Source organism: Fistularia commersonii, chromosome 14 (assembly GCF_037954325.1).
Source record: "Fistularia commersonii isolate RoL2024-O1a breed Wild chromosome 14, RoL_Fcom_v1.0, whole genome shotgun sequence".
In the NCBI taxonomy this organism is placed as follows: Eukaryota; Metazoa; Chordata; class Actinopteri; order Syngnathiformes; family Fistulariidae; genus Fistularia; species Fistularia commersonii.
The window spans coordinates 18,013,568-18,039,846 of NC_141297.1; the positions used below are offsets into that span (position 1 = coordinate 18,013,568).

At 41.2% G+C, this 26,279-nt stretch overlaps 1 protein-coding gene and 1 pseudogene across 2 annotated transcripts; both read right to left on the minus strand.

The window, feature by feature from the left end:
- Positions 1-2,935: 2,935 nt before the first annotated feature.
- On the minus strand, positions 2,936-6,473 carry LOC147227437 (uncharacterized; annotated as a pseudogene).
- A 539-nt stretch (positions 6,474-7,012) lies between these two features.
- LOC147227438 (sodium-coupled neutral amino acid transporter 3-like) lies at positions 7,013-24,864 on the minus strand. Of its 2 annotated transcripts, none has more exons than XM_086159654.1 (16): positions 24,746-24,864; positions 19,526-19,641; positions 18,984-19,053; positions 18,634-18,749; positions 16,192-16,265; positions 15,954-16,046; positions 15,705-15,786; positions 12,298-12,380; positions 12,065-12,123; positions 10,878-10,994; positions 10,681-10,760; positions 9,227-9,327; positions 8,967-9,091; positions 8,124-8,268; positions 7,454-7,557; positions 7,013-7,354 (listed from the first exon to the last, which is right to left on the minus strand). In XM_086159654.1, exons 2-16 carry the CDS (start codon positions 19,585-19,587, stop codon positions 7,250-7,252), a joined length of 1,416 nt encoding a protein of 471 aa, XP_086015780.1. In that variant the 5' UTR covers positions 19,588-19,641; positions 24,746-24,864; the 3' UTR covers positions 7,013-7,249. The 2 variants fall into 2 exon arrangements, with proteins under 2 accessions (XP_086015780.1, XP_086015781.1); XM_086159655.1 differs by having other exon boundaries at positions 19,526-19,588; positions 24,746-24,797.
- Between the last annotated feature and the right edge of the window lie 1,415 nt (positions 24,865-26,279).

A 26,279-nucleotide genomic window follows, 5' to 3' on the forward strand; every position in this document is an offset into this window, starting at 1 on the left:
GCTTGGCATGCAGTAACAGTACATGCTGCCAGGTTGACATGCTTGTTGGTGATTGCAGTCTCCAAAAACAGTCCAGTCTGTGCAGTTTAAACAATTCGGGAGAGCGACGGTAGCTTCTTCTGGCCATGAGTCACTGTCACTTCACAGGCGGCTTGTTTCTGGTCAATAGTTGTCTGTAAATGGGAGTTAGGAGAGATGTTCCCCAGGTGGGGGTTGGGACCAGCTCTTAAAGCCTGTTTGATGTGAGTGTAGACCTGCTTAATCGCCTGCTCTCCCCTGTTTGAAAAAGTTTATATGTTTGTAGTAATGTGGTGGTACGGTCTTCAATTCAGCATGAATAGAATCACCCATGATTATGTGGAGTTCAGGTTGGAGTTCTTCATGGAGCTGACAGACTGATACAGCATGGATCTCCAGTATAAACTTGCTTTACCTGAATGCATTATATAGTGAGTAGTTGCTTAGCAGCTACTTGGATCATCATTAGTCACAATGAGGCACTGAATTCAGTTGCAAATATCATTTTTAAGCATGTGTCTCATGGAGAGCAGGGCGGACTCGGGCAGGGAACCACACCTCAGAGCAGGAATCTGGGCTGAAAGCGCTTTATTTGGATTGAACGGCACGTATGGTAGGACGGGTTGCAGGCAGGACAGACCCCCAGGCAGGGTGACGGCAGGCTCTCGGGCTGGGTCAAGGTCCGATGGTCCACCAGGGGTTCCCGGTCTATACACAGAGTCTGGTGGCTCACCTGGGTCAAGGCAGGATCTTGGGCTGGGTCAGAGTTACGCCGGCTGGCTGGGTCCGGTCGTGGCAGGGGTCTGGGACATCCGCAATCCTCCGGCGCCAGGCAGAGTGTCCCGCTGCCCTTTATAGGGATCTTGATTAGCGGCAGCTGGCGCAGATTGCGAATTAATCTCAGCCGTGTCTCCTCTGGGCTGCCAAGAGGAGATCCTGACAGTACCCCCCCCCTCCCTCAATGGGCGCCTCCTGGCACCCCACGGAGCCAGCCTGGGTCGGTGTGGTTCCCCGAGTCCATGGTGGCCGGAGGATTCTGTCACGGAGAGCAGGGCGGACTTGAGCAGGGCACCACACCTCAGAGCAGGAATCTGGGTTGAAAGCGCTTTATTTGGATTGAATGGCAGGTATGGTAGGACGGGTTGCAGGCAGGACGGACCGGGTCTCACCAGGACAGGTCCCAGGCAGGATCTCGGGCTGGGTCAAGGTCCGATGGTCCACCAGGGGTTCCCGGTCTACGCGCAGGGTCTGGTGGCTCACCTGGGTCAAGGCAGGATCTCGGACTGGGTCAACGTTACGCTGGCCAGCTTGGGCGGGGCAGGGGTCTAGGACATCCTCATTCCTCCGGCGCTAGGCAGAGTGTGCCGCTGCCCTTTATAGGGATCTTGATTAGCGGCAGCTGGCGCCAATTGCGAATTAATCTCAGCCGTGTCTCCTCTCGGCTGCGGAGAGGAGACCCTGACAGTGTCCAACAGCAAGCAGATCTAAAGTCAGAAAATTGCCTTTATTGGGGGTAGAGAACACATTTATTAGCAACAGTCTATACTGGCAGCTGGATTGGTCACTTCATCTGTAGCCTGCATTTAAACTTGGGTAATCAACTACATTTCCTTAATCATCTTGCACCAAATTCTTTAAGGCCAGACTTATTGCAATCATTTGCATCTTCTGAGGCAGTGGTGCTGGTAAACCTGACTGTTCAGCGGTAGAATTGGATGGAAGAAGCCAGGGATCTCAAGTGGGATGAGTGCCATAAACTGGTGGAATAAGGTCAGAAAAGGGGCATGAAATCTCCCTGTGGGGTACTTGATTGGGTTATTAATGTTGGTGAGGTCAATCATATTGAAAGACGACAACCGGTTGACCTGATTTGACATTGGAGGAGCAACAAATCAAGCGACAAAGCCATCATGTCCACATGTGGAAGTGTTTTGTGACCAAGGATGTGGATTTGATTGCTTCTGGCTGGGTTGCTTAAGTTAAAGTTTCTGAGTTTGTGACAATTTTATAACTCAATTTGCTTCATAGGATGCATTTTAAAATTCCTGTCTTGCCTCTGAAAGTTGTGTTTAGGAAAATGTAATGCCTCATAGGGAAGGAGAGATAGTTGGTTCTAAGTATAGGATTATCTGTTAGGATAATCCAGAGTACTAATGGCCTTTTGAGATAACCTATATTGTATATGTATATCTATACTTGTATTACTAACACACAAACACGCATTATATATAGTGAAATGGCTATGTAACATTCTTACCACCAAGTTTTCTTTGTCTAGCAGACTTACCTTCCACTTAATCCAACCCAACACCAGGTGTTGATCAGTTGACAGCTCTGCTCCTCTCATCAGATGTCATAGACATACGGTTCCAGACCCAATGATACAATTGCATATTTCTCTGATCTTTGACCTGAGGTGTTACATGGTACCATGTACCATGTTTATGAACAACCATTTGCTAAAATATCATTTTTCCTATGGCCACTTCATACAGAATTCCACTGGCAAAACAGTATTTTGGTTAAAATCAGATAGGGAGTTTGTTCCAATAGCATTGTCAAGCTTTCTATATCACTGCATTAGGAGGGGTTGAAGTGTCCCAGCAAAACTATCGAGTCACATCATCCAACAATTTCCTGAATGCTTGATATTCTGATGTATTTGTTTGCAGGTAAATCAAAACAGCCAGAGAGAATCCCCCAAAACCTTTATTAAGATATACTATAGGTAGCAACAGACAATGTATTCAGTGAATGATGATTTCATATGTATAGCAAATATCTTTTTCTACGGTTATGAGATACATCTTGTGATGCAGTTTCTTGGACACATCATCAGTGATAGTACCTGGGGTCACAGTGGTTTTGGGTCTTTCAACTTCAGACCCCCTCACCCAGGCAACCTGGCCAGGAGTGATCAGTTCCCGACCTGTGTCCAAGAAGCGCTGATCTTTGTCCCTCTGAATCCAGAGCCATCTGGATGCCTTCTCAGTGGCCTCTGACGCTGAACAGATGGCTCTCCTTTTGCGTGCCCCTGTGATGCCCCGGAGACTGTAGGCCCGGCAGAGAGACTTCCCTGCAAAGCCCCTTCCCCGACCTCAATGGGCAAGCATTGTGCATGCCACCCCCTGTTGCGGCAGTCTTCCACCAGCTCAGCATACTTCTCCTTCTTTCTTCTGCCGGCTTCCTCCATTCTCTCCTCCCAAGGCAGTCAGCTCTAGCATGATGACCTGCTTGGAGGACTCTGAGTGTAGGACGATGTCTGGTCTTCGGCGGGTTTCTATGATGTTCTCAGGGAACCTCAGCTGTTTGCAGAGGTCCACTCTTAGCTGTCAGTCCTTTGCAGTTCCCAGAAGTCCTATTTGGGTCTTTGGTTGAGGAGGAGGTTGTTCCCCGGCTCTGATGAATGTCACGCAATGCCTCTGGGGCTGGAAGCGCTTGCTGTGGTCAATGGCAGAGTGGATGGACTCAGCAATTGCCTTAAGCACATGGTCATGGCGCCAACGATAGCGACCTTCTCCAAGTGCTTTTGGGCAGCTGCTAAGGATGTGCTCCAGAGTTCCCCTTCCTTTGCACAATGTGCATGATGGCATTTCACTCTTGCCCCAAAGACAGAGGTTTGACGGGCTGGGCATGACATCATAGACCAGGGGTCGGCAACCCATAACACCCAAAGAGCCATTTGGACCCGGTTTCCTCGGAAAAGAAAACTCTGGGAGCCACAATTACTTTTTGACATCTAAAATAAAGGTACCACTGTATATATTGCTTTTTATTACGATTACACTTTGTGAATTTCAGAAGCAACACACTACACACTTAGTTATACAAAGTATTGCAGAGAAAATTAAATTTTATTTATGTAATGAACTCATTTTGAGCTTTGGGCTTTAAGAGCGTGTAGCGGAGCCTTAACCTGAATTTTAAAAATGAATCGGGAAAAAAATCCCTGTGTCAGTAAAATATCTTCATAAATATTTATTTTACCTAGTTTATGGGACTTCTGCTCCTGAACTTCTGCGCACAGCATCTGCAAATTGGAACTTTACTGGCTGGCAGGTATACCGGCTTCCACGAGTGTGACGTTATTTTGTGCAGCGAAAAATAATAAATATAATTTTATTTAATATTTCAAGATCACAATAATCTTCCAACTTAGAACTAAAAGTTAAAAAAAGGAATTAACACAAATGAAATACACTTCAATTAAATATTTATAATTTATTTTCCCAAGCCACTCGGAGCCGCAGTGTAAAGATGATAGAGCCGCATGCGGCTTCGCAGCCGCGGGTTGCCGACCCCTGTCATAGACCGACTTGATGAGGAATTTTATGCGGAGTGGCTCAACCCTCCACAACTCCATCCACGAGATCTTCCTGTCCATGGCTACCTCCCATGTAGTCCATGCACCTTGCTGCCTTAGCCCGACCCACTGGCTCGCACGCTGCTCTTCGACACCAGCCCGCACCTCGAGTTGGACCCGGTCCCACCTTTCCTTGCCCTTCAGCTTACTGAGGTGCGTTGTCGGAGTAGTTCCTGGGCCTGCCCGACCAGTTACCAAGGACCCCACAAGCTCGTTGTGGAACAACAGAGCTTCTGCCTGGTCCACTGGCTCTTGCGCCTTCCACCTTCTACCTGTCCTCACCATGATACCGGCTTGAGCAACCTTTGGGTCCTTTGATTCCCTGCACTGGAGAAACTCCCTTGCCCTGGTGACCATGAACTCCTCAGTAAGGCTGTTGATTGGTAGGGTCAGCTTGTTTTTATTGCCATAGAGGGCAATGCTGTTGAGACTCCGGGGAAGCCCCAACCAGCGTCGGAGGTGGCGCTGACCCTCCGCTCAAACCCTTCCACGATGGATATAGTAAATTCATAGACAAGCAAGGGCCACAGTATCCTGGGCAGAATACCGTGCTGGTACATCCATGCCTTAAACTTCCCCAGGAGACCTGACTTGTCCACTGATGTTAGCCAGCCTTCCAGCTGATTGTTGGTAGCCCTGATAGAGGCTGTATCCTTCAGGGATCAGTCAAAGATCTTGCCAAGGCTTTTCACAGGTTTCTCCGTAACTAATGGGATCTGGGAGCCTCCCAGGGAGAAGCAGAAACGGTTGGTCACCCTTCCACCCTTCGGGACTAGAGACCTGGATTTCTCCGGCTTGAAGTGCATGCGTGCCCAGGTGGTGAGTTTCTCCAAGTCCTGGAGGATCCATCTGCATCCTGGAACTGACGCAGTTGTTACCATCAGGTTGTCCATAAATACTCTGATGGTGGGCTGACGGATCCTGGACTTGGTTGTGGGCCCTCTGTACTCTGGTTCGGTGGACTTGACTAGCATGTTCATAGCCAAGGCAAAGAATATCACTGAAATGGTACATTCAGTGATTATCCCTTTCTCTAGCCAGTGCCACTCTGATGTGACTGTTCCAGAGGAAAATCTCAGGTGAAAGCACAGTAGTCCATGATTAAGGCCTTGATGTTACATGGGACATGGTGCCGTTCCACTTCCACCAGCTTGGGGGGTATGGAGCCATATGCATGAGCTAGGTCAAGCCAAAGCCCAGATAGGTTCCCTTTCCCCTCTCGAGCCTCCCTTATCAGCTGTGTCACTACTCCGCTGTGTTCCAGGCATCCTGGTACTCCTGGGATCCCACCCTTTTGCACAGAAGGGTCGATGTAATGGTTCTGGAGAAGATAGTCGGACAGTCGATGGGAAAGAATTCTGAAATATATCTTTCCCTCGACATTGAGCAGTGAGATGGTTCGAACCTGTTCAATGGTGGTAGACTTCTCTTCCTTTGGGATCCACACCCCTTCAGCGGATCTCCATTGATGGGCAACCTCCCCCCTCCTCCCGGTCACCCGTATGATTTTCCACAGGCGCTGAAGTAGCTTGGGGCACCTCTTGTAAAGCAAGTATGGGACTCCATTGGGTCCAGGTGCTGAGTTGTTCCTTGCAGTCTTGACCACAGTCTGAATTTCTTTCCAGGTGGGGGTTTTGGTGTTGAATTTACAAGCTGATTCAGGTGGCTTGATTAGCTCTCTGTATTCTCCTAGGTCCTCCTCCCTCACTGCGTCGCTGTATGTTTCATGAAGGTAGACATCTACCTCCTCTTTCGTGCAGGTTAGATGGCCGCTGCGCTTCTGACCTAGCAGCTGTTTGATGAACCCAAAGGGGTTTGCTAGGAAGGCTAGCCTGCCTCCTGTGCCACTCTGCTCTTCTGAGGGTGAGCAGCTTTTTCCTCAGGACGCCGCAAATATCCACCAGCCCCTGTCTCTGGTCCTCACTTGCACCCAAGAACTGCTCCTTCAAGTCCCTGAGTTCCTGACGCAGCTGTGAGATCTTCTCTGGCCTGCGTTTCTTAGAGTAGGGGATTGCAGCAGCACGCCTCTCCTCTGTACCGAACCTTCTGTGGCGAGGCTGATGACCATGGTGGCCATTATCAGGAGTTTCCAGTCAGCCCCTCCGTCCATTGTGGCTTCCAGAATACCATCCATATTGTCATCGAACTTCTGCCACTCACTTGTTTTGCTGGCTGGAGGCCACTTGACCAGTTTTTGTTGTTGTGGGATGTCTGGCGCTTGGGCTTCCTGAGTGGAGGTTCTGGGCACTGTGGGGTGACTCCTGGCCCGAGTCCTCCTGCGTCTCACCATGGTCCTCCAGAGTACGTTGTTGGAGGAGACTGTGGGGCTCGTCGCCTCCTGGCACCTCCTGCCGCTCGCTTCGGCAGTTCCTTGTGCGCTGCTCTGGTTGCACTCTTGCCAAGCATCTCATCTTGGTCTGATGGATCTACAGACCCCGCATGTTTTTGCAGCTCTTACCGCATATGCATGTAACAGTATTCGTTGTCGATTGTCCGTTTGCATGGGTCGTTGCCTGGTTGTCCGTCCGGTTGGGGCGCTCTTTCTCCCCCCCCTCTCGGGCTCCCCTGGGGGTGTGTTCCTTTAGGACGTTTTGTAGCTGAGTCGGGGTTCTACAATAATTGTAGTACAGATTTAATGTCCGCATGATTTCTTTATTATTTATTATATATGTTATTTAATGCAGTCACAGTTAATCCCACCAAATCAATTTTTGTTTTGCTACACTGCATGCAACATATATACTGCAAATAATTTGAAGATAATATTTATTCCACTTAGCTTTTAGTATTACAACATTTTCCAAATTCCTTGAATTCCTAGTGTTAACCGGCTATGGATTGGAAAGAAAATGTGAACCAAGGGGTAATCTAATGTGACCCAAGACTTCGCTTTTTTCCACTTGTCCAATCGAGTCCAATGAATGTCAGGCTCATAGTCATAAATATAAAACCCAGTGCTGTAAAACAGGCAGCCTGAAAACACAGAGACATGGAATCAAATGACCTTCTTTGAAGTAAATTTTAAGCAACAAATGGAACAGACAGCCTGACCAATATTTTCTGCCGACATACCTGGATCTTTGGCCTGGAGTTCATGGGCTCCTGATTATTAGGGATGATTTGTATATAAAAGAGTCCAGGAAGAATGAAGATCAAACTGGGAGCAGTTGTTGCCCCTGGATTCAGAGAAGAAACATATACCTTACAGAAAAGTTAATTTACCTTGTATGGATTTCGAAGTCATTCAATAATGATCTGTCACCATTGTATTTTCTGAGATTTTCTGTACTTTTCATCTTCGTGAATTTTTCTCCTCCTCAACATGAGACAAAATGCCCTCACTCCCCTTGATCCTTGATCTTCCTTTCACCCTTCTGTGACTCTTCTTGTTTATGGGGAGCTCTTGACTTCTTACAACAGCTTTGGGGATAGGTGCCGTTCACATTCTATCTTTATACTATTTTGTGGGTAGCACCCCACTACCTCGCCTCAAGACAGTCCTTAACAATTTATAGCATTACATAATATTTAATTATAAATAGATTGGCATGCTCTACTGATACTTTTTATTCAAACAGTAAACTAGATAGTGCTAATATTGTTTGTGCCTCCTGGCATAAACAGCCCTGATTTTCCCAGTTTTCCTTAAAAACTCAACCAAAATAATAACTGACTTGAAAAATATTGACAAGAAATTTCACAAGAACAGCACAAGAATCAGAGTATAAGTTTAATATCTTACCTGTTATTCCAAAGATATCGCGGATGTTGGGCACAAGGATGACCAGAATGTTGACAGTGAATAGAAGACAAAGAGCAATGGTGATGTGACGCAGCCAACTGAAACTTTTTCCTGGGAATAGAAGTTGCAGGAGAGCCCGACGGATCTAACAGAAACATAAATGCATTATAACACAATGATAAAATTTTAACAGTTCATGACTTGAACATTTCTGTCTTTAATGCAATCTTGGACAGGACTTCTCATTAAACTACATTGCCCACCCCTTTTTTGTTATATTGTCTCCCACTAATTCTGAAAACATATTTCAAAACACAGAACAGCAGGGATTTGAATAAATTACTGCATGAATCAGCTCAGTATGTGAAAGAGGGTATATACAAATATACATATAATATACAAATATACATATAATGTGCACACTGATAGCAGGGTGATCCTTTGTTGCCTTGCTCTGCCTCCTCCATCTTTTTCAATGGTAAATGAACTCCACTTACACAGCACTCATCATTTTGTGGTTTCAAAGTCTTTTACACTGGATTCATCCATTCACAGACAAACTGATGGCAACAGAGCTGTCATGTATAACCAGAAGGTCCAATGTCTTGCCCAAAGATAATTCCACATGTGTGGATGAGTTGGGAATTGAACCGCCAATCTTGCGATGAGACAAGTGCCAACTCCACCAACTGAGCCACAGCTTCCAACCACAACTGACAAAGCTTATACAGATATGTACAGCTTTCTTTACGCCATATATGTCAACTTTACTCACAGTTGAATTATATTTGAATATTAACAAAAGTAATATATAAGCAAATTGTGAGAGTGATGTGTTCATACTGGAAACAGGACCACTGGAACAGTCAGAGTAACTGCTACGAGGACAGCCAGGCGAACACACAAGATCAAGGTGTCTAAAGGGTCCACCTTACTGTACGTATGAAGGAGCTCTGCCTCAGTATTCCCTGAAGATGTAAGTCAAACACACACACACACGCACACACACATACACACACACACACACACATACACAGATATAAAATCTGAATATCTGCTGTCTCTATTAGAATTATTTGAACTGTAAAAGTTGTTTGTCTCACCAAAGAAGGTCAGATAACCAAATATAGCAGTGAGGAAGTACATGATTAACATGCAGATGATGGATACATTGCCAATGTTCTGCATTCTTCTTTTGGTTGGGCTTGAGTCAAAAGAAAGATCAATAACAGGATATCAAATGAGATCATTGGAGGACATCTCACATAGCAGGCAAATTTTTGCTAATCTCGGGAACTGTGACTCTGGTCAATGGCAGTTCAAACATAAGTTAACCTTTTGTTGAGTTTGGCCGGACAAACAAGACGCATGCTTCATGAGCTGTGTTGGCGGTTATGGCATGTTGTGGGAAAAAATGCACTTGACCTTGTCAAATGTGATCCATGTATTGTGGATCTGTCACTTTGTATGGATAGTTACACTCACCCTGGGTCAGTCCAATAATTTCTTTCAGTTTTTGAAATTTCAATAGTATAATCCTGAGCATTATACTGATGTACAGTCAACTTTCCCTGGATGTGCCTTTTGTGTAAAATCACTACATATGAAAAATGTATTTCAACGTAGTCTTCATTTGACTGAAATTGGAATCTATTAATAAACACAACAGATTAATTCTGAGTATGTGGTAAATAGCTTTTTAGCTATTTAGTTCATTTAGATGTATAAATATGTCCACAATTCTCACAACTTTATGTTCCCATGACTTTTATGAAAAATTGATAAAACTGCATAATATACACCTATTTGAATCTAAATGGTAAAAACCATACATTTAATTGTAATTGGAAATATTTTGTTTGATAATGAGCAGAAAACATTTCGCATTGCTGCCGTATCCAGTATTAATGTACACATACCATAATAAACTAATTTCCATATATAGAGCTGTATTCATTCTTTAGACATGGTAATACAAACAGAAAAAAGACAACCCTAAATGAGACGGTAGTTCTTATATGTTTTGTACTCATGTTTTTTACTTATACGTTTCCATTGTAAAAAAAATCTTGGTTGTTATATGAGTGTTGTACTTTGGATTACAAAATAAATGCAGTATTCAATGTTGTTGAAAGGAGTCTGATTGCATTGGCCCTTAAAATCACATTTTCCAGTCTATGTCTTCCTCTTCAGCAGCCCACAACCACTCCTGGTGTGAAAGTCCCAACATTTTTTTTTTTTAATTTTTCATTTGATAAACCATGATTATCAGTGTGGAAAATGTATGTTCTGTGCTTTTTTATTCTGTATACATAATGCAACTAACCGCTGGAAAAAAAAAATAAATTTGGTGCCCAAACAAGTGTTTTCCCCCCCCATTTGAGCCCTCGAGTTCATGATCATGAAATCAATCTTAATATATTAACACTGAAGTTGTAAATAATCAGAAATTTTCTTAACCAAATGAACAGATATCATTAATGATGAAATGAGAGGATATTTTAGGATGAGAGCTATAAAATGCATATGGCATGTGTTGAAACCAGACATAGCTTACCTCTGCAGTTCAGTGTAGATGGGAAGGACTTCAGGGTGACATACAAATGCAAATGCCAGAATGGGTATTGCATATGCAGTCTGCAAATCAAACGACAGATCATCCTCGCTTAGATAAATAAAGACGTCAAGTATCACAAATGAATTGCGAGGCAAACAAAAATTATAATAAGTTTTTTGAAGGCAGTCGTCTCTAACCTCTTGGTTGATGTTGAACATTTTCATAGAACATGTGTCCTCTGGGTCTCCTGTGCTCACTGAATGGTTGCCAAACTCTTTCAGAGGACATGGGATGTTGAATCTCTTGTAGATTACCTAATATAACCAAGTAGAAGAAGTAGAATAAATTAAAATGATCATACTTTTTGGAATGGAGCTCTCCCCTCCCTTGTATGAAGGTCAAGGTCTTGTAGTGGAATTTTGCATTACATTCACTATCACGTCAACATGTACTATATGTCTGCTGTTTGATCCTGAGATTTATGGTGATTATTAACAGCATTTTGAAGCAATGATGATCTACAATTAAAAAACTTTTCGAGGATAAAGGCAGAAACTTAAGAAACGGTTCAGTTTGTGAGATTTATTATGAGGTACCTGTGCATGGTCCTTTTTTTCCACAAAACTCAACCATTGAAAATGTATTTTGATTCTTATTCTTGTTCTCTTATCACAAAATTATAATACATTGTATATTAATATTAAATCTCAATTTAATAACATAAAAATTGCAGCATTATTTCTTTACAAGACTTGTCACATCAGAAACACCACTTCTGATACATCTGTGTTTTAAGTGAGACTCTTTAAATGGTCTTTTAAGACCAGCTTTCTTTTTCTTTGAGTTCTTGGGGCCTTCTTCTGTTTCCCTGTCTATCCCTTTGCAAAGACTCTCTCCAAAGACATCTGATTCTTAGGTTTGCTGTGGGCTCAAATTTTGCTGCTATGTATCATGTGACTGAGACAAGGGGAGTAGAATGAAGCAGTAAGGTGACCAGTCTTTCCTTTTTTTCCTAAAACTCAAATGAATATCCTTTAGACTGATAATCCATCAAATTGAATTAAGTTATTTATCCTTTCTGGGCTAGAGTGTGGCACAGGGTGCATTTTGATGTCTGAGCTCAACTCCATTAGAGTGCTTTAACTGACTCTGACCTGAACAGTACGTCACAGAATCAAGTAACCTATGTACCAATACTGATCAGAGTCCCTGTAGTTTTGAACAGCTGATCTAGACAACAGAACCACCTCTTTACTTTTAGGCACTTGAGCTGTTGGATACATTTGTTAAACAAATCATTTGGTTAGGTTTTGACCCTTACAAAACTGCAATTTAGCATTGAAGTAGATTTTCTACTGACAGTTGATAAAACTCATACACTCACCACTGAGAGAAAGAAAATCATGCACGAGAGAGAAAAGCCACTGGTGTAACCAAGGTACCCTGTGAAATAAAAGTGAAGAAAAAAGAAAGTGAAGGAAAAAAATCATGACACTCATGATTACATGGCTACAAATTGTCTGTTCTGAATTACATACAGTATATCCGATGGTTAATTTTACTTTCAGTGGATTTATACTAAAATGGAGTGTGAGAGGGACTGGAAAAGTGGCATACCAAGATGTTTCATCAGAGCCAGTGGGAGGATGATGCAAACAGAGACAATGATGATAAGGTAGTTTCCATTCATAAACCATTCACTAGATGAAAACCATAAGACAACACACAATTATTTTTAACTATAAATATTACTGCGATGTTAACACCATTATTCATATACTGCCAACTCCAATTCCAATGAAGTTGGGACGTTGTGTAAAGCATAAATAAAAACAGAATACAATGATTTTTGAATCACTTTCAACCTATATTCAGTTGAATACATTCCAAAGGCAACACATTTAATGTCCCATTACTGGGACAGAGGCATCAAGACTGTGTGAAGCTGAGGAATGCTCTATATTCCACAGGTGAATTCTGAAAGATGGGGCGAGGTTCACAACTTTATGAAAACTCTATGAGAAAAACAGTCCAAGAGTTAAGAACAACATTTCTCCATAAGCAATTGCAAGGAATTTCGGGATTTCATCATCTGTGGCCAATAATATAATCAAAAGCTTAAGCACAGGTTAATTCAAAGTTGAGCAGCTATTCCAGGCAAGCTGCATCAGCGACACTTTTCTGATGGTTGAGTGCTTAATTTATGGGTACACAGTAAGAGCCCTTCTGCTGTCTCCTATATATGACCTCCAGACAGCATCTTCTTTATTCTTAAATCCCACCTTCACACTTGTAAACATGTGTGACGTCTTTTTGAATGGTTTGGTGTTATCAAGATGACAGATATTTAGAAAACCTATCATTATTCTTTCCACAGTTGGTATCTACAGGAACACATTTTGCAGTGCTTACACATTATCTTTCATACACAAGACCAATAGGGAAAAAAACAAAAACTATAGACATAAATTGGCTAAGCATAGACCACAATGTTCAGGGTAATTCATCAAATCCTCATTGTTCCGTGCTGTAAATGCAATTTTGAAGGTCAAACACTTTCTTTTTGACAATAACAAAGTCTCTGTTTGGAATGTTGATGTTCACACTATTTCAATTACTTATCTTTTATTGTTTCCATGATATACAACTCTTTGTGTGAAAGAGCCACCAGCTAGGCCATTGGAACAAAATTTAGTCATTGGAAACTACACCACATTTAATTTAAAGAGAACTGATATTTGATGACCTGTGGGATTCAGATTACATTTCAGAGGATATTACAACATTGCATAGACACACCTATTGGAACAAAAGTCATTAGAAAAGTCATTAGAGAACCAGTACGGTTGAGTTTCATTCCTCCCTGAACAAGACAAAATGTTTCCACTAGCTTCCACTTCTCTTCTCTAGCTGGTAGGGAGATGCTGCTTTTATCTCGTTCTACCTCTGATAATAGCCAATGTAAGTAACCTGAACACAACATGCCAATAAGCCTGGCTCATCAATGAACGCATTGATGCTGTCTTGAGAATTTCCACAGCAAAACTGCCACAAGATTTTTACACTCAGAATAAACTTTGTTGATGAGGTATGGCCACACATACAAGGAATTTTGCTCAAGTTGACAGCTACACCTTGTGCTGACATGAAGGTAAACTATGACTGGACGAGAACAGTTTACACAATTCAAAATAAAAAGTGCGCTCATAAAAAAAGGCTGACCAAGCAACACTGTTCCCTTTAAATCCATCAATGGTTGGTTGTTTTTTCATGTATGAATCTATCACTTAAAAATAGGGCAATTGAAATGGACTTCACATATGTTTCATATCTAATCCCCACACATTTTTTCAATGTATCTACCAAAATTCTGTCCTACTGCTCAGTTTAAAAAACTAAATGTGGCTCTGCACCCTACCACTGCATTAGAGTGTAAAGTAATCAGGTTAAGAGTCAGCACCACAAAAGTTCTGTTCCTGAAACTGTTGATTGTCCCCTCCAAGTTAAAAGAAAAGTACTGTATGCTTCAGGTGAGGGAGTTCAAGTATCTTGGAGTCTTGTTGACTTGTAAGAGGATAGAAGGGCACGTGAAAGAAAAAAGGGCCTTGACACAAGTGTCTGACATGAATTTCCACTGGAGAGTGGTGAGTTTCAGCTTTAGCAGTAGGGTGGGGGGTACTGATACGCAAGGGTAGCTCAGGGTTGATTCACTTCTCCCTACTGTCAAAAGAAGTCAGATGGTAGGGACGGCTATTAAAGATGCTTCCAAGGCGCCTCGCGTAAAAGATGTTCTGGGCGCATCAATCTGGAAAGAGGCCTCCGTGGTCAACCCAGAACAACTTGGAGGGATTATATCAAGTTTGGACCGGGAACACCTTGGGAAGAGCAGGATATCATCTCTGGGGACAGGGAGATTTCAGACTTCTCAGTCTGCTGCCACTACAATATGGCTCCAGATAAGCAGTGGGAAAATGAATAAATGACTTCTGTTACATTTGTTTTTTCTTTTTGCCTTTCAGTTCTCCTTTCACCTTTACTTCCCATGACCATTCTTGCCTTGTTATGTCCAGTATCTTCCAGAGAAAAATTAAAATAATCATGGTGTCTATTCAATCAGAATTGGTGAAAACACAATGTGATAGTTCCTCACACTCTATAGTAGACTGTGATGTACTTCCCCCCTCTAAATATTAGTCAGCTACTGTACCACTTGGCAATTGGGTGTTTTGAGACACTGCTTTAATCCTGTGGTTCATTTATCATCTAAATCACGGGTATCAAACTCATTTCACATCGTGGGCCACATACGGCCTTGGTAGATGTCAAGTGGGCCGGACAATTGAATCAATTGACAATTGATCTTATCTCTTCTCAGTTGTCCTTGCAAGCTGTCATATTTTTTGCTGTGATGAGTCTCATAGTGGTGCCGAATATTATATTCCTTGAATATCAAAAGTGGTTGCAAACACACCAAGCACAAAGGTTTTCCGTGCGTCTCCGTAAATAAATAGGACGTAGTCCATTTTTCTTTGAAAATTCTACACTCTTTATCTACTTTTCTCTGTTTTGATAACAACATTTTGGCTAATAAGGGTGGAGCAGGGTGGTAGAGAACAGGGTTGAAACAACATCATAACAAGCAGCAGATGGCGCATTGATACCATCTATTGTTTGGTCTGTCTCAGTGATGCAGCATGTCTTCTACTCTGACCAAAACAGTGCACATCCTAGCGGATAATTCTTGATTGCATTTAATCAAAAAAATTTGATCCATGTCGTTTATGCATTTTTTCACTTTCAAATTATTCTGCAGCCTGTATGTTTGACACCCCTGATCTCAATTGTTTTGAATTGCAAACACTGCATGTTGTTTTAGCTGATTTGTTTGAAATACGCCACATATTCAAATATTTTTTTAAATTTCTTTCAGAGCAATTTTTTATCACTGCATTTTTATCTGCGACACTATAAATATTTCAACCACTGTGCTATATATGTTGTTCACACAATAAATATCTACTCACTCAGAGGAGGATGTCTGACCTAGAGACGCTTGAATGACAAGCGGTAACTCCGATTTCACAATGAACAGGTAGCTGGACATGGCTGAAGAGATAAGATGAGAGAGACCGGGGATTATTTATTACCTCTCATGAGCACATTTATTTTCTTGAAACAAATCTCTTCTGCAATTTTTGGGTTGTTCTTGCATTATCTTGTTCTAGGTTCTCATGATTAGCTGTAAATGTCAAAACAATGCATCGAGATCTTACCTCCAATATTGTGTAACATTATAATAATACCCGACAGAATCTTCCCTGGTTTTCCGAATGCCCGGAGGCCCAGCTGCTCATATGCACGAATACCTGAACAGGCAAAAAACAACAGACACTTGGCATTTAAGTCCTGAAAAGAAGTTATAGCTCAATATGTTTTTCAGAGAAAGGGAAAGACAATCCATTGGAGTAATTGCTGATTCTTCATAGTGTTCCCGATAGAAAGAATGCTTACCCACAACTCCAGCACTACACAATAGCAGGTGGATGGAATAACAGGATAGCCAAGCAATACAAATGAGTAGGATCCTGCAAAGCAGAAACGTTGAAGAAGAGAACTGTTTTGATAATATTTTACTCAGGTTTGCATGAAATAGAGGTTCTCATCATTGGTTTCTAATTTAGTATTCAAGAGGATCTGTAGAAATTGACATCTATTCAAACTCAAACAAGTTTTTCAATTATACAGTAATAATACAAACACCCAAATACCAGAAAAAGTAAAAAACGAATAAACAGACACAAAAAATATCACTGATTGTTTGTACAACTTGTGCCGAGGTTATGGTGGGGCCGAAGCAAATTTTACATCTTGGCTACACTTTGATGGGCTGCCCATTTGATCACGGTGCTACATTTAAGGGCATACATCCTTGGATAGGGTTAATTTGATATTTATTGAGATCCCCATCAAATACTTTGGAAACCCTGAAATTAAAGGGAAAAAAAAACATGATTCAAAACAATATTAGTAATGTATCTTCTTTTTGATTTGCAGGTTTGGTTTTCCTGACACAACCCCTTGCATTTATCCGGGCTTGGGACTGGCTCAGGGAGACACTGTCCCATGCTGCCTTTAGCCTGCATTAAGATTAATAATGTAACTACTTCAACTAATTTCATTTCTAATGTAGCCTTAGGGGGGCACAAGCTAGTATGTTTTTGAGCCCCTCCCAATCCTGGATTAATGCAAAGGGTTGTGCCAGGAATCGCATTCAGCATAAAACTTGTGCCACAACCAAATATGCAAATGTAACGTATGACTCTCATACCAGATCTCTCAAGGCCAAGGTTAACTATGGATGCAATTGGTGCAGATAACCAACAGGCTACTAGTGGGAAATTGTGCAACTGTGGGTTGAACAAAGAGAAGATATAAGCAGAGAGAGAAGAGGAAAAGTAAATGTTGGGGACTGAAAGTAGGGCCTTGAATCTTAAGATGATGTTAGGATTGTTCTGGAGTTGAAAAAACTGTCTGATAGACTCATGAGTCTGAAACTAGAAACTGAATCCATTATGCTAAATGTTGTTAGTGGCTATGCCCCTGAAGGAGATAGGTGACTGCAAGGTAGAGTGTAACCAGACCACATAGGAAGGATGGTTGGCTGTAGGATTATTCTGGTGACATGGACATTGAAAAGGACAAAAACAGAGCAGAGGACAAAGTTGTGGAAACTGAAAAGTGAGGAGTGTTGTATGGTTTCCTGGGAGGAGTTGAGAAGACAGGAATCTTCCTGATCTATGATGTTTGCAGATGATATTTGATCTGCAGTGAGAGCAGGGAGCAGGTGGAGGAATATTTAGAGAGGTGGAGGTATGCCATTGAAAGGACGGGAATGGAGGCTAGCAAAAGCAAGACAAAATACATGTGTGCAAATGAAAGGGACACAAGTGGAACATTGAGGCTACAGGGAGTGGAGATACAGGAGGAGGAGGAACTTAGGTAGTACTTTGGGTCAACAGTCTGGAGCTTTTTCGAGTGTGGAAGAGACATGAGAGAGGTGAAGAGACATGTTCATGCAGATTTGAATAGTTGAAGAAAAGGGTCAGGGGTAATGTGTGATAAAAGAGTATTATCCAAAATGAAAGGAAAGGTGCATAAGACAGTGCTGAGATTAGCTATGCAGCACTATGGTTTAGACATAGTAGCACTGTGGAAAAGACAGGAAGCAGAACAGGAGGTAGCAGAGATGAAGATGTTGATGTTCTCTTTGGAAGGGATAAGGATGGATAGAATCAGGGATGAGTCCATCAGAGGGGCAGCACATGTTAGCTGTTTTTGAGATAATGTCAGAGAACCCAGACTGAGATGGTTCCATCATGCACAGAGAGGGGCTCATGAATATATTGGTTGAAGGGTACTGAAACAGTGAAAGAGGACATGAAATTAATTGGTGTGAGGGAAGAAAATACAGAAACAATGGCTAGTTTGAGGAGGTTGATACACTGTGGCAATCCTTTAAGAGAGTAGCTGAAAGGAAAAGAAGAAGAACAAAAACTTTTACTTCTAGCAATTGAAAATAACAGTTGAATGTCATAACTATTTTTGTCTCTTAGTTTGCTAATTCTGCAGACCTTTTCATGAGTCATGTGATTAAAATGTTCAAAAGAAACCTAACCAGTCATATTACTTGTAACTACAGGTAGATATAAAGTCTTTCTGTTGTATAATGCTGATTAATGATTTTCAGAAAACATTCCTACCTGTTGCAAGAGGACATCAAAAGCCTCTTCATTTGTGTCAGCAAGCAGGGGTATGTCATAACCATATTATGTAAAGTTTACCTTTTACCCTCTGGTCTCTGTTTGTCTTTTATCTGTCTCTCTCAGGGTACCTATTTGGGCATTTGTGGTGGTTTGTGTGACATTTAGTTATGCTCTTTGCTCTGTAACTTACAGAAAAAGGATAATCCCTGTGTTTGACATGGCATATGAGAGACCCAGAATGCCACTGCCCATGATAGCATTGCTCAGGTTGAAGACAGACATTGTGAAGGATGTTTTACCCTGAAACTGGAGGAGACATATGATGGAGGATTACCTTAAAGACAACAATTTCAACTTCACTTTTACATTGTGACTTAAATGACATGTCATCAAAGTAAAGAAATGCCATGTTTTTCTGTATCCTACCACAAAATGAATGTAAATGTCAACTTTGAAGCTGTAAATCCTATATAACTCATTTTAAAAGAAAAAGGAAGTTATAGAGTGGAATGTCAAGCAGTCCTTTTGTCTTACACTCACATCAGTGAACTGAGATCTCTTTGACTCCTCATTCTTGGGTTGCTGGAACATGTCTTCTTCATCTGGGGAACTAAAACATCTGTCAAAAACTTTTTTCAACTTCTAACAGTATATATTATTTATTCCATGGCATATATGATATTACTCATATTTTATTATTCATGTCTGTACCAACAGTGTGTGCTATGTTTTGAAAAATTATGCCACAGACAGATATCAGGCCTGCATTCGTTAAATAGATGAACTGACAATTATACAATGTGACCATCAAAATTTTCTGTCTAGCCATGCAAGAGTCCTTTTTTACACTGGAAAAAAGGACATATTTGACAATGTTGTTTCGATTCCTTACAACAAAGCCCTTAGATTTCAAGTCATCCACATCCAATATACTGTATGTTTTTCCAAACATCAAATTACTTCTTTCGTGCACACACAAGCTAGCTAGGCCACTGTTCTTTGATTCTTTGAATTTATCTGAAAATTTACTTTATGACAACAAACATCTAGGAAGACCTAAGTAAACTATGAAGGGAACATACCCTCCTTCCAGTGGTGCACTTTCTTGGTGATGAGTACCATTTGATAACTTCTGCAACTCCATACTTCCAGAAAGGTGGGAATTTCAGAAAAAATGGGAGAGACAGCGAAATTTAATCTGAAGGATAGAAACAACAGAACACATAGAGCTAATGATTGGTAATGCTCCATAGACCAATGATGTCATGTTCCAGATGTGAAAAGATTATTGTTGTTTAGAAAATGATATTGTAATTAATCTTTTTTATTTTCTGAGAAAGGTTTTTGGGATAAAACTGCTAGAATTAGATGAAGTACAGGTGAGGCTTGGTCACATTGAAACACAAAACAGTAACCTCAGCAACCTTTTCAATGCTCAAAGATAAAAGTGACTTTCTGGCTTGAATCTTTTTTAAATTCTTTTGTTTTTTTTTTCTTATTTTTGAGATACTTTTACCAAATGAAGACAGAACATGATAAGTAATCACAATGAACCTGTTGTAGCTCTAAGAGATCCTCACCAGGTCGTCAAGCGATGCCTGGAGAACTATTTATTGAGGCAGAAAAATGCACCTTCCACGCCTCCTCTGTGTTATTTCTGGGGCTAATCTGGAGGGTGGACGGACTCGGCCTGATCCCCGGAAGATGCAGGCAGTCATTGACTAGCCAAAGGGCACTAATTGGGAGCAACTGCAGAGTTTCATCGGCAATTCATACGGCGCTACAGCAGAGTTGCATCACCCCTCAACCCCCTTACATTGTCCCTAGACCCATTTGTTTTGACTACGATAGCCAGCACCACTTTTGAGGCCCATCCTGCTGCACCTTGACCCCTCCAATGCCTTTGTAGAGGTGGATGCCTTCAACACAGTTCTGGGGGTGATGCTTTCACAGCAGTCAACCTCCAACAACAAGTTGCACTGCAAGTTCTTCTCACTGCCGTTCACACCCAGTGAGGAGATTACAAATGGAATAATATTATTCTTGAGTCCAGTTCAGTGGTCTGTTGTTGTTGTCCGTCTCCATCATTAAATGCTTTTCCTAGGCACTAATCTCCTATGTAGCTGCGATTTGGTTCAAAGACAACCAAACCAGAATAGATCCTACATTTTTTAATTATCTTTTTGCCCAGCATTTCTATGAGCAATTATACAAAAATATTTTTTGATGACAAGGGGGTGACGGGCATATATTTTTTTTCTGAGGTAAAATTATCCATGCTTATCCATGCTTCATCTGCAACAACATGCAACAACAGAGTCTTCTTACCTGATGCTAATGATGGTACAACGATGTTACTTCGTTTGTTGTTGTCTACTCTACGTTGTTGGTGTTTCGGAGAAACTCCAAAGGGTGTTCAAGAAGCACCATATACCGGTACATTTTAACACCACAACACCCTGAGGCAAAAATTGGTAAACCCCAAGGACAAAAACACCCAGGCATAAGATAGAGAATGTGGTGTAAGCTGTCACTTCCACTGAGGACTGTAATGATGTCTACATTGGAGAGCCCAAACAATGGCCAATGCACAAAAAATGCACAAACGGATGGCCCAACACAGGAGAGTCACAACTTCAGGACAGGACTCCGCAGTCCACCTACACCTGAAGGCCATTCTTTTGAGGACAGCAATGTCTACATTCTGGCCAGAGAAGACAGATGGTTTGAGAGACGAGTCAAATAAGCCATCTTTGTCAAAACAAAAAAAAACATCTGTGAACAGAGGAGGGGGGCACAGACACAACCTTTCACAAATGTACAACGCCATCTGGGATCAATACCAAGATGGATTTGCACATATGGACCAGGCCCATCTACACCCTCCAAACAACCAGGAAAGACCCACCACCAGAACCAGTCCCCGGTAAAGTCCACATGAAGCTTAGTCTATACGATCCAACAGGTTTCACTGCTTTGTTTAGCTTCACCTATTCACATTCCAATCCAGGTAATCCCACAAAGCTGCCCTGTGTTCCAACGAACGACACCTCCATTAGCATAACAACCCGCCTTAGATCCTGCAGTTCAACTCTTCCATTTACACAACAAGAAACCATAACCTAGATCCACCCACAACCCTGGCACTTATATCCAGAAAGTCCCCATAGGTCATTAAAATTGAAGAAGCCTCTTGGATGAGGGGTGAAACATTTTCAAGTGAGGTAGTTCAAATCTAGTTGCCAAGACAATAATGATTTCGACCAGAATTCTCCATGACCTGGATGACTGAGAACCTCCACAGACATAGTCATTAACTAATTTATTTATGAGGAGACACTTTAAATTGAGGCTGTTTTGGTATGTTACTATGTAGTTTTAGAGAACAGTGTCACAGTGCCAAGGCTATATTTATAACTTTCATAGTAGGCCTGACAATGGATATAATAGATACAGAAGGAAAATAAAAGAAGGAAACATATACTCTACACCAGGGATCATCAACCTTGATGAAACCGAGGACCACATTTCTGGGTACTGATTAAGGCGAAGAGCTACCGGTTTGATAAACACTTCTAAATAGCAAATTTGCTCAATTTAGCTTTAACTATATGTTATTATTAATCATCAATGGTTTTTAGCCATGTAAAGGCACTGATCATGTTAATAATTTCTCACAAAAAACAACAATGATAACAGGATAGGAAATAAATTAATATCAATATGCAACACTTTATTACTATGTTTTCATGTTTAAGTATTTTTCAAATTGAACATTTTCAAATGATCACTTCTGCAAAAGTCTAAGGAAATCACTATGTACCTCTGCAGCATTTTTAACATTTTTAACAAACACTCTGTATAAGCCTAAGAAAAAAGAAAACTCAAAAAATTGTGCTGTAAATTGTTACATTTTACAAACACATTTAACAAATCATGAATGACACATTTTGAAATGGACATAAAATCTGGTATCTGTTTTGTCAATTAGTGGGAAGCCTGAAATTTCATGCTCTCCACCAGTGTATTGTACTCTGGTGGGTAATTTGACACTGTAACTCTGAGTGAGTCTTGCAGATGTGCATCAGTGAGGTGTGGTCTGAACCAGAGGCCACCAACTTTTTTGGAACTGAGGGCTACTTCTTGCAAAGGGCAACCAGTTTGATACACACTTATGAAATAACAAATTTGCTAAATTTACCGTTAATTATATGTAATTACTAATAAATAATCATATTTATCTATGTGAAGACACTGATCCCTGATTTAACAAGGTAGGAAACAGATTAATATAAATTTGCAACACTTTATTTCTGTAATTTTCTGCAAGTATTTTTTTTCAAATGATCACTTCTACAACACTCTCACTAGCCACCAACAATTTTTTAACAAATCATGCACTACATTGCACCATGTTTGTACAGATTGTCAATTATTTGACATACAAAAATTAACTTTCAGATTTTATTGAGCGAATCACCCAATCTACAGCATTTAAAAAAAAAAAATCATATCCTACATGTAAAAAACACATTTGTCATGATATTTTAATAACTGAATTCAACGTTTTGGGAGTTTTTCACCAATCTCATGAAAAAAAGACAGCTGTATGTTCAACCTCCCTTTAACTCACTGGCTTTTTCTGCTCGTAGTGTGATGCCCGGCGAGTAGTTAGCATGGTAGCTTGCGTGACACATTTAGAAATGTCTCTCCACACTGCGGTGCTTTGCAGTCGCCACAATCGCCACGCAAATGTGATACACGCAGGAATCTTTCACAGTGGTAAAAAGGATCTCTTGCTCCCATTCATTGTGAAAAAAATATTTTCTGTCTTTTTTTCTGCCATGTCTTCAGGGATGAATCACCTCACCTTCATTGCGCCTGTTAGCAAGTCTCCACGGCAACAGTTGCCGTAGAGACCAGCTAGCTAAAATTTAATATGAAAAGATTTATAATATGGCACATTTTTATTGTAATTTTCAAATTCACACAAATGCAAGTGTGATTTAAAAAAGAACGGCAACAAAAAAAATTATGTGCAGCTCACTGGTAAGTAGCACTATGGGTGTTTTTGGCCATGGGAAAAACACAATCGGGTGCCAATCAGGCACCATGTTGGTGACCCCTGCTCTACACTATATGTAGTGTCCTCCACTAGGAGGTAACAGTTAAAAATGTATTAATAAGTCGTGTTGGCACTGGTGTTATTTTCTAAAAGAGCTGAAAAAATTTCTTTATGTGCAAATTTTAAAAAGCAACTCTAAATTTTACAGAAATAATTAATTTAACATGTAAGACTAGATACTTTTTAGAGATTGTTCAAGTGATACAGATAATTTTGACATTTCGCCTGAATCAGTGTGACTGACCCACCTTTCAATTGCACCAATCAGACTAAATAAATATTTCCCGTGACCTTTTGCTTAAAACTTTCATAAACCCATTCTGAAAACTGTTTATGATGGTGATTACTCATTGCATTGGATGGTTTGGTCATAATGAAATTACCATTCAATAAACTTCAATAAACAGTCAAATAACTATTAATGAATAATGGCTGGTATAATAATTTACATGTATGGACAAAAGTTCATATAATTATTTGTGCATTTTCACATGTTGATAAACAGAATGAACATTCCTTTACCTAACATTTACCTAAACATCTAGAAACATCATCACGTCATCATGCGTCATCACTATATGTCTAACACTGAATGGACAGCAGCAGTTGTAAAGCAATTGTTAACTCTTATTGTGTTATAGGAAAAGAAATCAGATATATACATGTATTTTCAAATCTTTTATGGTCGTCTACCAGAAATGGTCAGTTAAAAACAAAGCCATCACATGTAAGAAAAAATAAGAACTGAATTTAACTTTATTTCTTTTGTAAGTTTGAAAATGAAGCTAAGTAAAGTAACAGTTGTTGTTTTAGTTGAGAAATTCAGATTTGGACTTTGTATTATGATCAGTATGAAACCATTTGAAATGAGCTGAGCATGCAACATTTAGGCAGTGAATAATAACAAATAGCATATCTTACTCCCACTTGTACTGTGTGTGGTGGGAAATTTTTCAAAAATGTTTATTCATCAAACAATAAAAAGAACAGGCATTGGAAGGGTCAGAGCTATTCAAACACAGCTGCTCAACCTACAGCCTGAGCGTTTCAGATATGAAGAGAACCTTGAATTTTTCCCATTGTAGAGTTCTTCCCTGTCCCCAGTTTTTCTGAGCAGATCTCTTCAAGCATCAAACATATGTGGCAGTGCACCTTATAGAGGAGAGTCAAGACTTACCTCAAGAAACAGACCCAGCTGGCTCTCCCAAGCAGAAATGGAGACTGGAGTAATGAAGTCCAAAGGTCAGAGCAGTTTGTGGAAGAGGATGGTAGTGTTTGGAGCTGTTTGGAGAAGTGCAGTTTTCAGAGAGGGGGGCAAGTGTGGGAATGTGCAAGAGGGGTTGCCATGAAATTATTGTGTCAGTTTTCTTGTTGTCACATAAACAATCACTCTTCTTCCTTTCCAAAACACACACAAAAAAGAAACAAAACTAAAACAGCAACAAAAAAAGATCTTCTTTCTTTTGTATTATAGTTGATAGGTCGGTGGACTAGTACTGTTTATACCCACTTTCCCTGCAGGATTATTGGGCGTATGTAAATGTATGAATAGAAATATGAAGTAGTAGACACAGAGCTCAACGTCAGATCAACAGAAAAAAATAACCGAAGATACCTTTATAGGTTTTAGCAAATCGTTTCACCAGCACATACAACCTTGATCAGGATCTCGCAAGCTGGCTAGTGGACTTCTTAACTGACAGACCACAGAGGTTGAGGGTAAATGGTGTTTTATCCAATGTGCTTTTATCTTCCATTGACTCTCTCCGGGCCTGTGTCCTCTCCCCTTTTTTATTCATTCCATATAAAAATGAGTGCCAGAGTCAACATGAAAAAAGGAAAATTATTAAGTTTTCAGATGATATCCTGTAGAAAAGAACAGGGCTGTCCCATTCACTGCCCGGTAGGCAAGTACCAGGATCTTGAACTTGATGTGGGCGGCTACTGGGTGCCAGTGAAGGGACATGAGAAGAGGAGTTGTGTGGGAGAATTTGGGACGGTTGAACACCAGGTGGGCTGCCGCTTTCTGGATAGGCTCTAGAGGCCTGATGGTCACCGCTGGGCACCGGCAAGGAGGGAGTTGCAGTAGTCCAAACCAGAGATGACTAGAGCCCAGATGAGTATCTGTGCTGTATCCTCCTTGAGGAATCTGCAAATCTTCCTGATGTTGTAGAGGAGGAATCAGCAGGAACTTGCAACTGCTGCAATGTTCACTGAGAATGACAGTTGGTTTTCTCGGACCACACCCAGGTTTCTCGCAGTTGCGGTTGGTATTACCACGGTGTTGTCGATGGTGATGGCCACGTCTCTGTGTGGACAACCTTTCCCCGGGAGAAAGAGCAGCTCACTCTTGCTAGGTTGAGCTTCAGGTGGTTAGTTGCCATCCAATCTGAGATGTGGGACAGGCAAGCTTTAATTCGGGTTTCCACTTGTGTGTCTGACGGAGGGAAGGACAGGATCAGCTGTGTGTCGTCGGCATAGCAGTGGTAAGAGAAGCCATGTGAGCGAATGACAGAACCAAGCAATTTTGTATACAGGGAGAAGAGGGGAGGGCCTAGAACCGAAGGAGAGGGCCTAGAACTGTTTGTTTTCCCTTTGTTTCCCTGCTTGATGTGAATACAAATACCCCTTCACAGGGACAGCAAAGTTCAACTTTAAATAGGTGCAAGACAGCCAGGGTGCAAGTGTTTTTTAGACCACAGATGGTTTGA